Genomic DNA, 15,734 nt, shown 5'->3' with positions numbered 1-15,734 from the left:
CTCGGTGTGTTTCTGGATTCCCAGGACTTGAATTTAAATGATTCTGCAGCTCTTTCTAAAGTTCATTCATTCACAGCAGTAACAGCAGGTATGTTCTTCAAACATCCTGATGTAACACGTGAAACCTCCGCGTTCCCCTCTTACATCATGACCTTCACATGCCCACTGCGTGTGTCTGCCCTGTCACCGCCCGAATCACCCACGCGCAAAAAAAACCACCTGGAACTTTTCTATTCTGTATATTAAGCACATTTATTATTATTTTAAAACATATTTTCAATATTGTGTGTATATTTAATTCGGGAACAACTCTGTGGATGGTTTAAAGCGGTAATTAACAGTCAGGCAGTAAATGGGCAGCCCATTCCGGATCCTGGGGCGGGTGCTGGAGCAGCATGTGTTGGATAATTCCAGAAGCTGCTCCACTCTTCACCGTCCGGAGACCAGGAGACCTGCTGGGGCCCACCTCTCCGTGTTTCTGCCCTGGACACACCGTGCGGAGATCTGCAGACTCTCGAAGATTTAAAGTCTTTCAGCCGTTTTTCTCTCTTATACGGTTCCGTGTTTGTGCTCCGACGTTAAATCGTCGTTTTAATTTAAAGTTAGCTGTTAGCCTGTTAGTTGTTAGCCGAACTGTCAGAAATGTTGAGCGTCGCCAGAAGCGTTTCAAGGACTCTTCCGACAAGGAACTGCGCAAGAAATGTGTCTTCTCTGGTTAAGAAGGTGAGTTTTAAAAGCTCTTATTAGCTGCTATAACCACTTCCGGTGTTGACCGTTATTATGAGTTTTGACGGCTAACCGGCTAGCCTAGCATGCTAACAGCAGCAGCTTGAGGCCAGCTCGGCTAATCGTGTCTTTTAAATGTCCTGCGTCACCAGAGCTGACTATGACGAAGCGGTTTATGGTATTCTGTTAATAACAATGCTGTGATCGGCGTCATGACGTCCAGGTGTGGAGTTTGCTCCGCTGACGTAGTTACAGGTGTGAAGCTAACATGTGCTAGCTTCCATGTGACGTCTCGGAGATCTCGCTCTGACGGGTATTTAGCTGAGTGTGGAAGAAAACACTGTTTAGTTTGATCTGAACTCTGTTCTATAAACCAGAAAACAGAGTTTAGTCTGATATGAACTCTGTGTGTGGAGGTAGTGGGGTTCTGGTTCTGGATCTGTGACCTTCAGTGGGACGTCCTCACCTCCAGCTGCTGCAGCTCCTTTCACATGGCTCTAAGCTTTAGTTTACATTTAGTCTGAACCTCAGGATTAATTATCACACACTTAGTCTGCTTCTCAGAGTTAAAAAAATGAGGATTTACTATCACTCTCAAACTATCTGTCAGTTGTTCTTTCGCATCCTCCAGAGTTTAGGTTCTTATTCAAGGTTCTGCGATTTAGTTCTTACAGGTTTTAATCTCCTTCAGAGTCAGATTATTAATTATGTGGTTTCTTAGTTAACATTTGTGTCAGTATATTGTTGTAATTGTGTTTGTTTTTATTAATGTCTGTGTCAGTGCGTTGTTATAGTTGTGTGGGTTTTTTTTAAATTAATATTGTGTCAGTATATTGTTATAATTGTGTTTTTTTAATAAAATTTTTGTCAGTATATCGTTCTAATTGTTTTTTTAAATTAATATTTGTGTCAGTATGTTGTTCTAATTGTGTGTTTTTCCATGAGTATTTGTGTCAGTATATTGTTCTAATTGTGTTTGTTTTTATTAATATCTGTGTCAGTATATTGTTCTTATTGTGTTTGTTTTTATTAATATCTGTGTCAGTATATTGTTCTAATTGTTCTGTGGTGTGTTCTCAGGCTTGCTGGAGTGGTTTCCAACCAGAGGCTCTCAGAGCTCTGTCCAGAAGGGACTATGCGTGAGTATCAGCAGGGATGAGTTAATCACAGACTGTTTGGATGAATGATTAACCTTCACGTGGATCAACCTATTAATCCGTACACTTCCAGCAGTAATTCATCAGTTTCATATTTCTGTACCTGTCCATATCCTCTCAGTGTAGATTTTCCTAAAACGTGTGTCGTCTATAGATACAAATATGAAAGAAACAATGAAATTACTACTGATGATTACTGACATTTATTACTGACAATATTAGTGTAAGAACTCCTGAATGAAACACAACGCAACTGCAGCAGTGATCACAAGAGCAACACAAACACACATAAATAAAAGATGCACAGTCCTGCTGGGGGCCCCATGGGCCCCAAATGATTTTATTGTATAAACACCATAAACCTGGTTGAAATCAGATCAGCTTTGGTTTATGTGATGGAAACTCTGTGGGAGACGACTACCTAAAGGGACTGAAAAATCCAACTAATAAATAAAAAATATGACAACTTATATACCTGCATGTTCCCCAGGTGTACTGATGAGGGTTAACTGGTTTGTTGAATGTTTTTAGTAAAACTAACTTTATTGCCCTTATTCCAGCTTCTGTATGTGAATGTTTCCTGATAACTTTCCTCCACTGACACTACTCTGAATATTTCTGTGGTGTTGACAAACAGAACCATTTAGAACGTCATCTTACTCTGATTGACAGTTTATAAACCAAACAACAAATCAATTAATCGATAAACTAATCATCAACGTAGTTCACAATGAAACAATCATGAGTTGGAGAATGGCTAGTCTTCTAGTAGAAATGTAGTGATACGATAGTAGATAAATGTAGTTTAAATCCACATCCTGACCTGGAGAATAGGTCGTTATTGAAAATGAGAACTAGTTCTCAACTAACTTACCTGGTAAAATAAAGGTGAAATAAATAAATGAATAAATAGTTTCTTTGTCAGCAGATAAATATGTGAGTGCTGAAGACTTCTTCCACAGCAGTACTGTTACTGATAGGAGCATAAAAACAACCAACTTGTTAACAGGAATGATGTGTTGCAGGTCTGAAGCCATCAAGGGAGCCGTCATCGGCATTGACCTGGGAACCACCAACTCCTGTGTGGCAGTGATGGAGGGGAAACAGGCCAAGGTGAGGCCTCCATCAGTAGCACAGCCTCTAATATATAATATAATAATAGAGCCTCCATCAGTAGTACAGGCTCTAATATATAATACAATATAATATAATAATAGAAGTAGCACTGAGAGCTCAGCTGGTCAGCGTGGACCTTTAGTTCAGTTAATTAAAGTTAAATGATTGTAATTCCAGCTGGAAGATGAACATCTGATAAACACACTCAGTTACTTAGAGTTTTTCATTTAAAATCCTTTAGTTTATCCTCTAGTTTCTGCTGTTGCTGCTTCATAATGAAACACTGAGGTTCAGGAGGTTGGAGTTGTTGCTCATAAACTAAATAAAGCTAAAGTAGGTCAGGAGTTATTACAAGGAACAGAAAACCTGTTAACAATCGGGTTTAACATAGTTTTCATATTTGACAAAGCCTTGGTGAAGTTTTGCCTCATTTATAAATAAAGGAATGAAACTGACTTATGTCCAGTTAGTAAAACCAGCAGACTGTTGGTTTCCTTTTAGTTCCTCCAGGTGCTGACTGTTGTAGCCTGAAGCATTTACTGAGAGCCTGTATTACATAGTTAGTCTGTCAGCTGATGGTTCTGTCCATTTATCTTCTATGATTTTCCTTGGCCAGTCTTACCTACTAGATGCAGATTCACTTAGAAATCTTAGTGTCAGCAGCAGCCCATTGTAGGAGGACAGGAGTGGGACTGCTTCATATTTAAATGTTTTTAATGTTCTAACCTTTGAGGAAAACATCAGGTCCTGATAGACAGTTTTGTTCAACAGATGTTCACGATATAACCTCAGTAATGGATTCATGAAAACCTCTCAGTTTGAGCTAAAACTGAGCTTTTAATCGACCTACAGTAGAGTTAGCAGCAGATCTGTGGTTCTGACCCGATTAGACGCTACATGTGGAGCTAACGGAGGTGTATTTATTCCTCTGTGGTGGTGTTAAAACATGACGGTGAACTTCTCAGACCTCTAAAATGGTTCCTAGTTCTGATTACTATGAGCTGCAGAGTTTGCTTTCAGTCTGACTTGGGCAGTAAAGAGTCGGTAGAAGATGAGCTGGTTTCTGTCGGTGTGTTTGCTTTGCTCTCTCATTATTCAGTGCTGTAATCTGCTGAACTCTCCATATTTACTCAGTGGTGTTTAGAGAACATTAGCCCAAACGTGTGCAGACGTGATCTTCATTATCGCAGTGTTTTTAGTTTACTGGTGTAGTTTTATGGAACTTGTTGTAAATATAAATTGATTAAAGAGCCTGTTCTTGCTTCAGCCACAGAACTCCTCATAGATAGATGAAGGGCAGAGGTCTGACAGGAAACAGGCTCTGAAGCATCTGTTCGGGTAGATAGCAGCGGTCTGAAGGTAACCAAAGGCTTCGTCGTTCCTTCCAGGTGCTGGAGAACGCAGAGGGAGCCAGAACAACTCCTTCAGTCATCGCCTTCACAGCAGAGGGAGAACGTCTGGTGGGCATGCCGGCTAAACGGCAGGCCGTCACCAACCCTCAGAACACGCTGTACGCCACCAAGAGGCTGATTGGACGTCGCTACGACGACCCAGAGGTCCAGAAAGACCTGTGAGTTCATCTGTAGCTGAGAACAGCTGGCGTCATGGTGTAGTTTCATCAGTAATTTTTGCGCTCCATGTCTGCCAACAGGAAGAATGTCCCCTATAAGATCGTACGCGCATCCAACGGGGACGCCTGGGTGGAGGCTCATGGGAAAATGTACTCCCCCAGCCAGGCTGGAGCCTTCGTCCTGATGAAGATGAAGGAGACCGCAGGTATCACAGCATCATAAAATAAATAATCTATTAAATATCATCCACATTCATTAAATATCTATTAAATATCTTCCACATTCATAATTATCTGTTAAATATCTATTAAACATCTATTAACTATCTATTAAATATCTTCCACATTCATGATTATCTGTTAAATATCTATTAAACATCTATTAAATATCTTCCTCATCAGAGGTCAGTCTGGCTGATACTTGATGTTTGTGTTGCAGAGAACTATCTGGGAACCAAAGTGAAGAATGCTGTGATCACTGTCCCAGCATACTTCAACGACTCCCAGAGACAGGTAGGTCCTCACCTGTCTGGTATCCTCACCTGTCTGGTATCCTCACCTGTCAGGTATCCTCACCTGTCTGGTATCCTCACCTGTCTGGTATCCTCACCTGTCAGGTATCCTCACCTGTCAGGTATCCTCACCTGTCTGGTATCCTCACCTGTCTGGTATCCTCACCTGTCTGGTATCCTCACCTGTCTGGTATCCTCACCTGTCTGGTATCCTCACCTGTCTGGTATCCTCACCTGTCTGGTATCCTCACCTGTCTGGTATCCTCACCTGTCTGGTATCCTCACCAGCACTAGCAGATGAGAATGGAGGTGAAGTGTTCTGCTCAAGAGTCAACCAGAATAATGAAGCTGATATTCATGTTTTTGACCAGATATGTTCAGTGTGCAGCTTTAGCTCTGATGCGCTCCCTGTAGTCCAGTGTTTCTCAAAGTGTGGGGTGCGCTCCCCAGGGGGACGCAGAGGCATGACGAGGGGGACGCGAGCTACTGGGAGGGAAAGGTCCGTCTACGTGGAACTAATTAGCTGAACTATTGTTGTCATGTCCGCATTTTCTTAGCGGCGCACAAACTGCACTGGCTGCTGTGGAAGTCTGTAGTTGGCGAGAAAAGACTCCTGATAACGAGAGAAAACATCGTTATACCTGGAACCCTGGTGTACTGGATGACGTCACCACCTGGGCTCCTCTACTCCCATTATGTTTACCACGGGCCAAAACTGGCTGCCAGATGGTCCATTTCAGCCCAGGGACGACTTTACAAAGGGTAAAAATTACAGCGAAGACATTAACTGTAAATTAGTGAAACTGTAATTTCTTAATCATTTCTAGACCTTGACAAGTTGTTTTGATCATAAAGTTAATTTAAATACTAGACTGTTCAGCTCCAGAGAGCTGAGACTGAATGTCTTTGTTTTGTGGAAAAAGTTGGAGTTGTGGTAAATGGTCTGTATTTATATAGCGCTTTACTATACCTGCAACAATACCCAAAGCGCTTTACATTATACATCACATTCACACACTGATGGTAGAAGCTGCCATGCAAGACACTAACCACGACCCATCAGGAGCAGTTAGGGGTTTAGTGTCTTGCTCAGGGAGACCTGGACATGAGCTCTCCAGGCCAGGATCAAACCGGTAACCCTCCGGTTACAAGACGGCCACTCTACCCACTGAGCCATGCCGGCCCATGTGGTTATTTATAGGTTATTATGCTGTGGTTTTGCTGGTTTTACTGGTCCGGTCCACTGGAGAATAGACTGGACTGAATGTGGAACCTGGACTAGAATGACTTTGACTCCCCTGACCTTTACTGTGAAGAAATGTAATCAGATAAAATAACACAGCCGTGCATATTCATGTTTAGTGGGGCCATGGAAGTTTTCTGTCCTCTGAAGCAGGGGTGACAGAAAAAAATATGAGAACCACTGCTTTAGGGTGCTTTCACACCTACGTCTTTTAGTCCGCTTAAAGCGGACTGCAGTCCGCAACACCTGCAAGTACGGTTCGTTTGGGCTGATGTGAAAGCATACCAGATTTTTTTGGTTCGGACTAATGAACTGCACCGAGACCACCTTCGGGAGGTGGTCTTGGTCCGCTTCTATGTGAACTCCAGTTCGGTTCGCTCCTGGTGAGAACACAAACCTGTCTCCATTCGGACCACTTGATGGCGCAGCAGACTTTTTGGTCTACGGGAGCTTCCGTAGCAACCTGCACAGGGAATTTTACGCCAATCAGCGTACACCTACGTCATCGTAAACGCCTTGTTTTGTAAACAGCGCCGCCAAACGACTGGGGGGAGATATTAATTGGAGTAGGTTCACCTGCGAAGACACTGGTGTGAATGCGAACCGAACCAGTTGAAAATAGCAACATTGTAACAACTTTTGGGTCCAAACGAACCACTTTAGCGGACTAACAGGTGTGAAAGCACCCTTAGTCACACTTAGGTCTCAGCAATGTCCCGCCCATGCCTCCATCTGATTGGTTCCATGTCAGGTCAACAGCCAATGACTGAAACTGTTTCCACAGAGGGACAGATGAGATTATTAGCAGAGCAGCTCTGGAGGTTTAATACACTCCACAGTTTTCATGTTTATTGTTATTATCTGCTTATTTAAAAAGGAACCATGTACAATATTAAACATAAATGTTTTCATGTTTAGTGACACAGAAAAGCCTTAAATAATTTCCGTGCACCTGGACCAGCACTAGGCTACGGCTATCAGAGGTTAGCTGTGCCTCTTAGCCTACAGCTAATGCTACACAGAGCTCTGGAACGGCATCTATGTTGATTTTGACATGTGAAGTTTATTCAGATTTATTTTAGTCTTGGAACAAAAATGTAATTTAACTTTATCACATCTAAGTCGGTTGTTTTTTATCGGGTTCAGTCCCCAGAAACGTTCCTTTTAGTGTAGTTTTTTGGTATTTTAATACTTTACCTCCGTGCATGATTGTTACCATGGTTACAGGTGTTCACTCATCATGAAGTTAATGGAAAAGGTTCGGTATCGGTGTGAAAAATCAACCTTCTGACACCAGCAGCTTTCTAAAACTGTAGTTTTTGTCTAATGAGCTTTTGGAAGGAATCTTAAATATAAATTGTGTTTTGTGGAAATGAGACTTCAGCAACTGTCAGCACATTTCTGGTCCTGTTTTATCTTCATTACAGTGATGGTTTGTGTTAAATCAGCCAGAAAGAAACATCCAGCTACTTATCTTCTCACACTAGCAGCTTAAATGTCCTTTCAAACGCTCACTAAGACCTGCCTCTGTGTGACCCTCATGATAAAATGATCTAATGTTCCTTCAGTATCGCTGGTTTCACAGTGGACTGAACTCTCTCTGATCAATGATGTATCTGTGTTCTTTGGTTTCCAGGCAACCAAAGATGCCGGTCAGATCTCTGGACTGAACGTTCTGCGTGTGATCAACGAGCCGACAGCCGCCGCTCTGGCTTACGGTCTGGACAAAACCCAGGACAAGATGTGAGCAGAAGATCGAACCCTAGAACTGCTCCATGTTTCCTCTGGTGGAGCCTTAATGATCTGACCTGTTTGTTTCCAGCATTGCCGTCTACGATCTGGGTGGAGGAACGTTCGACATCTCAGTCCTGGAGATCCAGAAGGGAGTGTTTGAGGTGAAGTCCACCAACGGGGACACTTTCCTGGGAGGAGAGGACTTCGACCAGCATCTCCTCAGACACATTGTGAAGGAGTTCAAGAGAGAGGTGAATGAGCGTTTCCACTCATTTCTGCTCCAGTCTTTTCTTCTTCCAGGGTTTCATGTGAGCTTGTCTGTCTTTCAGTCTGGCGTGGATCTGACCAAGGACAATATGGCTCTGCAGAGAGTCCGGGAGGCTGCTGAGAAGGCCAAGTGTGAGCTGTCCTCCTCACTGCAGGTACCCAGGAGGAGCTAAATGCAGCTTTACACTGCAAAACTCAAAATCTTACCAAGTCTGTTTGTCTTATTTTTAGTCATAATGTCTCATCCCACTTGATTTAAGATAAATTCACTTAACAAGTGTCATTTCAGCAGATGGGGGGACTTGTTTTAAGATGATGCATCTTAAATATCTTAAGTCAAACAATCTTGAAATTATCTTGTTTTGAGTCGTATTTTGCACGAAAACTCAAAATAAGTTTAATACATCTCAAATTAGGAGGTTACCTGAAATGAAAAATCTATTTTTGAGTGAAAAACTGCTATTTTTGAGCATGTCTGGCTTATTTTAAGACACCTAAGCTTGACAATCCTGGTAAAATGTAGCTTTAAATAAGTTTTCCCAGCTAATTTTAAGATCTCAGTATTCTAAATATCATATCTTATTTCAAGAAATCTTACCAAGACATTTTTCACTTGTTCTATTGGCAGTTTTTTTCACTAATTTCAAGGTAAAAGTTCCTTGAAATTATTATTTTTTTCTTGTTTTGAGGGGGGATTTTTTTTTCCAGTGTACAACTGAAACTAACTGACGAGTCAGAGAGAAGAGCAGCTTTACTGGAGTCTAAAGTGTCTGGAAACCTTTCTTCAGTCAGGTTGTGTTGGTTTGACGTGTCTGCAGCTCTGTCAGGTTGTGTATTCTCAGTCTTATCATGCTGTAGAAGCAGCCCTGAGTTGTGTATCCTTACATTAGTGACTGAGTGTGGTTTGTCCTGGCTCTGACAGCAGGACAGACCAGGTACAGGTCACACACCTCAAACACTGCTCATGGTGTGTTTTGTCTCCCAGACTGACATCAACCTGCCCTACCTGACCATGGACGCCTCCGGCCCCAAACATCTCAACATGAAGCTGACTCGGGCCCAGTTTGAAAGCATCGTGGCCGACCTGATCCGCCGCACCGTGGCCCCCTGTCAGAAGGCCATGCAGGATGCCGAGGTGTCCAAGGGGGACATCGGAGAGGTGCTGCTGGTGGGAGGCATGAGCCGAATGCCCAAGGTACGCTGGATTCACACCTGGAGGAGGGAAAGGTCTAAATAGTAAATGGTCTGTATTTATATAGTGCTTCACTATACCTGAACCGATACCCAAAGTGCTTTACATTATACGTCACATTCACCCATTCACACACACATTCTCACACTGGTGGCGGAAGCTGCCATGCAAGGCGCTAACCATGACCATGATCTTCAGCAGAGCTTCATCAGTGATTCCTGCTCTGGTTTGTGGCTCTCTGGACCGACTCACTGGATGTTAAATGTGGTTAAAAACCACCCATCACTTCAGGTGGAGTCGTCCTTCCTCCTGCTGTCTGTTATGGGTTTCCTTTGAGCAGTGACCTGCCACAGAATGTAAAGTTTAGCTGAGGGTTTGATCCTGCAGTCCGGCAGCTTTTTATTCAGTGGAAGATGGTTTCTAATGCTGTTCTCTGTTTTACTGGTGATGACTGATTGGTGTAGAGAATAGAAACAGGCCAGAGTGTTTCTGTCAGTCCTACAGGAGACTTGAACCCTGTTGGTGTGTCTCCAGGTCCAGCAGACGGTCCAGGACCTGTTTGGTCGTGCTCCCAGTAAGTCGGTGAACCCTGACGAGGCGGTGGCCATCGGAGCAGCTATCCAGGGCGGCGTTCTGGCCGGAGATGTGACCGACGTGCTGCTGCTGGACGTGACTCCGCTGTCGCTGGGCATCGAGACTCTGGGAGGCGTCTTCACCAAACTCATCAACAGAAACACCACGATTCCCACCAAGAAGGGCCAGGTACCGACTGCAGTAAACCTGCACCAGGAAGCAGCTTCAGTTTGTTTCTGGCTTTACACAACCTAGAAGTCCAGTCAGAGATGACATGACAGCGGCTTCAACTTTTTCTGTAACTCAGGTTTTCTTCACGTTGTTTGAGTGTTTAAATTATCTGATCTTTTTCTGCACAGAGCTGCAAGTAAAATATGATTTGTGGAAGCAAAAAGCGTTGGTACTGCAGATGGTACAGCAGGTTCTGGTAGAAAACTGTTGATGGTGTGTTGATTTATTTTACTGATCATAAGAGCTGCTTGTTTCTGACTAACTGAGCTGTTAAACTTTAAGCTTCATGTATTCAAACTAATATTATTGTGTTGAAGTGTGTTCAGGTCTGTCACTTCAGTTTGTGGCCAAATCAAAGTGAACTTTGTGTTACTGATGGAATATTACAGCTGATTTAATTGAAAAACTTTGAACATAACCTGCTTGTGACCAGGTTAGCTCCACAGCATCCGTTACCATGGAGACCTGTCAGGTGAAACTCTGACGTTAGACTCAGCGTACCTGCTAACGCCCTGATCTAACTGGTAGATCTACGAAGCTTTAATAAACCCACCTGTTTGTCCTCCAGGTGTTTTCCACGGCGGCTGACGGACAGACTCAGGTGGAGATCAAGGTGTGTCAGGGTGAGAGAGAGATGGCAGCCGACAACAAGGTTCTGGGTCAGTTCACCCTGGTGGGAATCCCCCCCGCCCCCCGCGGAGTCCCTCAGATCGAGGTCACCTTCGACATCGACGCCAACGGCATTGTCCATGTGTCCGCCAAGGACAAGGGCACCGGCCGGGAGCAGCAGAGTGAGTCTCTAAAACTTTATTTATAACAGCCTTTACAGAGCAAGCCACAGATAAACTACAGTAAAACATCTGCCATCATCTGACCTCTAAATCACTGCTGCAGAATCTAGAAGAGAGTTCAGTTAGTTGGTCTGAAGTTCGCAGGTTCCTGGTTTTAATTAAATCTTTCTGCTGGTTCCTGGTTTTAATTAAATCTTTCTGCTGGTTCCTGGTTTTAATTAAGTCTTACTGCTGGTTCCTGGTTTTAATTAAATCTTTCTGCTGGTTCCTGGTTTTAATTAAATCTTTCTGTGCATGTTCAGTCACATGATGGGAGGTTTTTCTGCCCGTATTCAGGATTTGTCAGATGATTTGCTTTGGTCTTCATGTTTGATTTTGAAGGAATAAATTCTAGATGCTGATATTTCAAAGTCAGCTTTATTGTCAATTCTTCAATATGTACATGACATACCAAGAATCGAAATTACGTTACTCTCTCTTCATGCAACAGTAAACATTAAATAAACACTTAGAAAATAAGATATAATATATATATATATATATATATATTTTATATTTTTATTTTTTCTGTTAAAAAATTTTGCCACCCTTGTATATATTGTAAATAAAGCTGCTGTAACAATGTAAATTTCCCCTGGAGTGGGGAGAAATAAAGAACTTTATCTTTATCTTTATCTTATCTTTAAAAGAACAAAGGAAGCAAAACTAGAGCCGAGCAACAACTAAGAACTAAGAAAAGTAGAACTGAGTGAAATGTAAACATGACCATGAGATAAAGTGACGGATTTAGTGCAGAATAGTTTCTGTATTTATGTCTGAGGACTAAACTGCTCAGTGGTTTCTGGTTTTAAAAAAAGCCCAAAGCTTGGCAACAAAATGAGTGAATAGACAGAATATTGGCTTTGGTTAAAGGTGTAGAGCTGCAGTTTGAGGCATCTCAGATGGCCGTTCTCCTCCTTTAATGAGCTGATATTAATGCCAGTCTGCTGCTGTGGAGTGTCTGAGCGTCTCTCTGCCTCCTCCAGTTGTGATCCAGTCGTCCGGAGGCCTCAGCAAAGACGACATCGAGAACATGATCAAGAACGCTGAGAGGTACGCCGAGGAGGACAGGAGGAGGAAGGTGAGGATGGATGGTGAAGTCAACAGTGAATGCTCTGCTTTAGTAGTCCTGTGTCCCCTAGTGACCCCTATTGACCCCTAGTGTCCCCTAGTGACCCCTAGTGTCCCCTAGGGACCCCTGGTGATCCCTGGTGACCCCTAGTGTCCCCTAGTGACCCCTATTGGCCCCTAGTGTCCCCTAGTGACCCCTAGTGTCCCCTAGTGTCACCTAGGGACCCCTAGTGCCCCCTAGGGACCCCTAGTGACCCCTAGGGACCCCAATTGACCCCTATTGACCCCTAGTGTTCCCTAGTGTCCCCTAGTGACCCCTAGTGTCCCCTAGTGTCCCCTAGGGACCCCTGGTGATCCCTGGTGACCCCTAGTGTCCCCTAGTGACCCCTAGTGTCCCCTAGTGACCCCTAGTGTCCCCTAGTGTCCCCTAGTGTCCCCTAGGGACCCCTAGTGTCCCCTAGTGATCCCTAGTGTCCCTTAGGGACCCCTGGTGATCCCTGGTGACCCCTAGTGTCCCCTAGGGACCCCTAGTGTCCCCTAGGGACCCCTAGTGACCCCTAGGGACCCCTAGTGTCCCCTATTGACCCCTAGTGTCCCCTAGTGTCCCCTATTGACCCCTAGTGTCCCCTAGTGTCCCCTAGGGACCCCTAGTGTCCCCTAGGGACCCCTAGAGACCCCTAGTGACCCCTAGTGTCCCCTAGGGACCCCTAATGTCCCCTAGGGACCCCTAGTGACCCCTGTTTTGTGGCTGCAGGACCGTGTGGAGGCCGTCAACATGGCCGAGGGCATCGTCCACGACACAGAGTCCAAGATGGAGGAGTTCAAGGATCAGCTTCCTGCCGATGAGGTAAAGTTCTGATCTAGTCAGTGAAGGTTTAGAGCCGTGAATGAATGAATTTACTGAAAACAACCAAAATTAAACATCTACATCCAGACGTGGGTTGGTGTCACCTGCTTTAAATTCTCCAGTTTTTAAGGCTCTAAAGTGATTAGTACCAGGAATCAATGGTTCTGATTATTGGTTTTGTAGAAGGCTGATATTTAGAACTGATGTACGTTAGATGTAAGGTTTTATAGCATGAGAGAGCAGAGGACATTCATTCAGCCATTCTTCTGTCATTAGACTAACTGAATGTGTAAAACAGAAACAGGATGATTAAATTAAGACGCTTTCTGTTTATGTGAGATCCTCTGATATCAGTTTGTCTTCAGTTCCATCTGTTCTCCTCTGTTTTCTGAATCTTTCATGTTTTATCACTTTTATTGTCCACTGAGGTCCAGATCTTAAAGCCTTATTAGATATTATGGATATGAGTGTTCTAAAAGACAACAGGGAACTGTAAATACACAGGTGCAGTTTTCATAAAACATTTATTAAGTCAGAAATAATTAAAAGAAGTTCCTCCTTTATTGGTGGGTTGTGTGAAAAACTGTCAGACTGGATGCTAGGTTTAGCCAGGGTAACTCTGGATATGGACTCCACATTTAATCTCCTCATGTTACTGTAAGGTTCTCTGCAGGTATTGGTGCATCTGTTGCATTGACTGCATTTTCCCTTTAGTTTTCTTAGTATTTTGGTGGTGGTCTAGACTCATTCTGCTCGCTGCTGGAACAGAACTTCCCTTGGATCAGTGAGGTGTTCTGTTCTAGGATGGAGGTAGTCAGGACAGATGAGGGGCTACAGAGTCCTACAGTTCTGGAGTTACTTCCTTTATAACGGGCTGTAAAATATACCTGACTGTTTCCTCTTTGATTCATCCAATCACAGTGCACCAAGCTGAAGGAGGAGATCTCCAAGGTCAGGGACCTTCTGGCCAACAAGGACTCTGAGACAGGAGAGAACATCAAACAGGCAGCCACCAACCTGCAGCAGGCGTCTCTCAAACTGTTTGAAATGGCCTATAAGAAGGTAAGACCTGAGCTCCTCTGTCTCCTGCTGGATGTTGGCCGGATGTTGGCCCTACCAATGTCCAGCCCACAGTGACGAGGGGCAAAACCACCAACAGTAAAACATCCAAGAGCTGCTGGTAAAAATAAACACAATAAAAATCAACAAAGTCATTGTAAAGCTTTACAGTTTGTATTGAAGATTAAAGCTGATATTTAGGATTTAAAGACATTCAGGTTTCTATCAGAACACAGGAAAACACCAGGAGGTAGAAAGTAGTCTGCTTTGAGTTGAACTTATATGATAAATCAGCTGATGGTTTGAGGGCTTTTTCTTGTTTCTGACCCCCTCTAGAAGTTGGAGTTTAATCCGAGGGTGAAGACATTCAGTTTCTGATCTCTGGTGTGTTTCTTCCTGCAGATGGCAGCAGAGCGGGACAGCGGCGGCAGCAGCAGCAGCAGCTCATCAGAGGGGGAGAAGAAGGAAGGCCAGCAGTAGATGTTTCTGCACTTTGTTGTCAGGAGGTTACCATGACAACGGAGGACTGTGGGCTGGCAGACTGGGCGGGGAGGGTGGCGTCTGGAGTCATTCTTACCGTAATCTATTATTCTACTGTGTTTTGGCAGTAAAATCCTCTGTAGAAAAGATAAATGCCCAATCAGATGCCCCACCTGTGTGTAATTTAATGTCTAGACACCATGTTATGTATGATTATTTTTACCAAGCTGTTCATCTACTTTTTGAAGTGGTTCAACTGTTTTTTTTTTTGTCCAGGACATCATGCAGGTTTAGTTTTTTTGCTCACATTTCCTCTTGTGAAGGCGTCTGCAGCTGGTGTTGCTGTGATCAGAGAGCAGTCTGACTACATATGAATATGTTCTACAGTTCTGAATGTTTCATTTCATCGTTTGTATTCTTGGAATCTGTGAAAATCCGGCTGCAGCGATCAGGAGGGAGCAGTGATCGTATTCGGTCCTGTTTTCAGACGCAAAGCTCCAGAAGTGGAGGACAGAATAAATCTAATAATATGTATGTGTGAGCATGGAATCAAGCTTTTAGTTAAGGTTTCTTCCTGTTAGACTGTGGAAAGCCTGTCTCCAGTTCTTTGCATCCTCTTTGTAGTTGAGCTGAGTTGGAACTCGGCTCATTCTGGATGCTGAAAGTTGCACAACGGAGGATGTGGCCTTAGTTCCCTCTGGGGAGGAAGATCAGGATCCAAAGAACCGCTGCAGGACTTCCAGTCATTCCCTGCTGAAGGAGCTCATGTTGCTGCCATAAACTGCTCTGTGTGATGTGATTGTGGAGGCGCACCTGCCAGATAGTGATCCGGAGTGCAGAGGAAAGAGCAGGTGGTTCTATTACTGAAAACAGATTCACAATAACTGTTGCTGTCTTTTCTAATAAAAAGCTGAAATTTCAGGCTGTGTGCTTTGGTTCATTTTTCAGTTTTAACTTTGATTGCTGGCTGGAGGAGACAAGGATGGATCTCGGGTCAAAAAGTTGTACCTTCTTGACCTTTTGATGCATTAATATTAAAGCTTTTGCCATTTCGATGCAAAAATTTTCCAATTTTTGAGATTTTGATGCAAAAAAATTCACATTTTTGACATTTTGATGCAAAACT

At 43.6% G+C, this 15,734-nt stretch overlaps 1 protein-coding gene across 1 annotated transcript; it reads left to right on the top strand.

Moving 5' to 3' along the window:
• The first annotated feature begins 420 nt into the window (after nt 1-420).
• Nucleotides 421-15,529, top strand: hspa9 (heat shock protein 9). Its single transcript, XM_023277857.3, has 16 exons — nt 421-723; nt 1,807-1,865; nt 2,909-2,996; nt 4,388-4,569; nt 4,651-4,775; nt 5,009-5,082; nt 7,961-8,067; nt 8,147-8,309; nt 8,388-8,480; nt 9,311-9,520; nt 10,052-10,279; nt 10,890-11,112; nt 12,138-12,232; nt 12,977-13,069; nt 13,991-14,131; nt 14,531-15,529. Exons 1-16 carry the CDS (start codon nt 643-645, stop codon nt 14,606-14,608), a joined length of 2,040 nt encoding a protein of 679 aa, XP_023133625.1. The 5' UTR covers nt 421-642; the 3' UTR covers nt 14,609-15,529.
• Nucleotides 15,530-15,734: the final 205 nt, after the last annotated feature.

Source organism: Amphiprion ocellaris, chromosome 13, assembly GCF_022539595.1.
Source record: "Amphiprion ocellaris isolate individual 3 ecotype Okinawa chromosome 13, ASM2253959v1, whole genome shotgun sequence".
Taxonomy (NCBI): Eukaryota; Metazoa; Chordata; class Actinopteri; family Pomacentridae; genus Amphiprion; species Amphiprion ocellaris.
Note: the sequence above shows the minus strand (reverse complement) of the source record. Positions and strands in the feature narration are given on the sequence as shown.

Excerpts from the sequence above, each read along its gene's own strand:
- hspa9 (XM_023277857.3), top strand. The coding sequence starts at position 643 with ATGTTGAGCGTCGCCAGAAGCGTTTCAAGGACTCTTCCGACAAGGAAC. Across the intron at positions 2,997-4,387 it reads TGGAGGGGAAACAGGCCAAG|GTGCTGGAGAACGCAGAGGG; the intron begins GTGAGGCCTCCA and ends CGTTCCTTCCAG. Across the intron at positions 5,083-7,960 it reads TCAACGACTCCCAGAGACAG|GCAACCAAAGATGCCGGTCA; the intron begins GTAGGTCCTCAC and ends TTTGGTTTCCAG.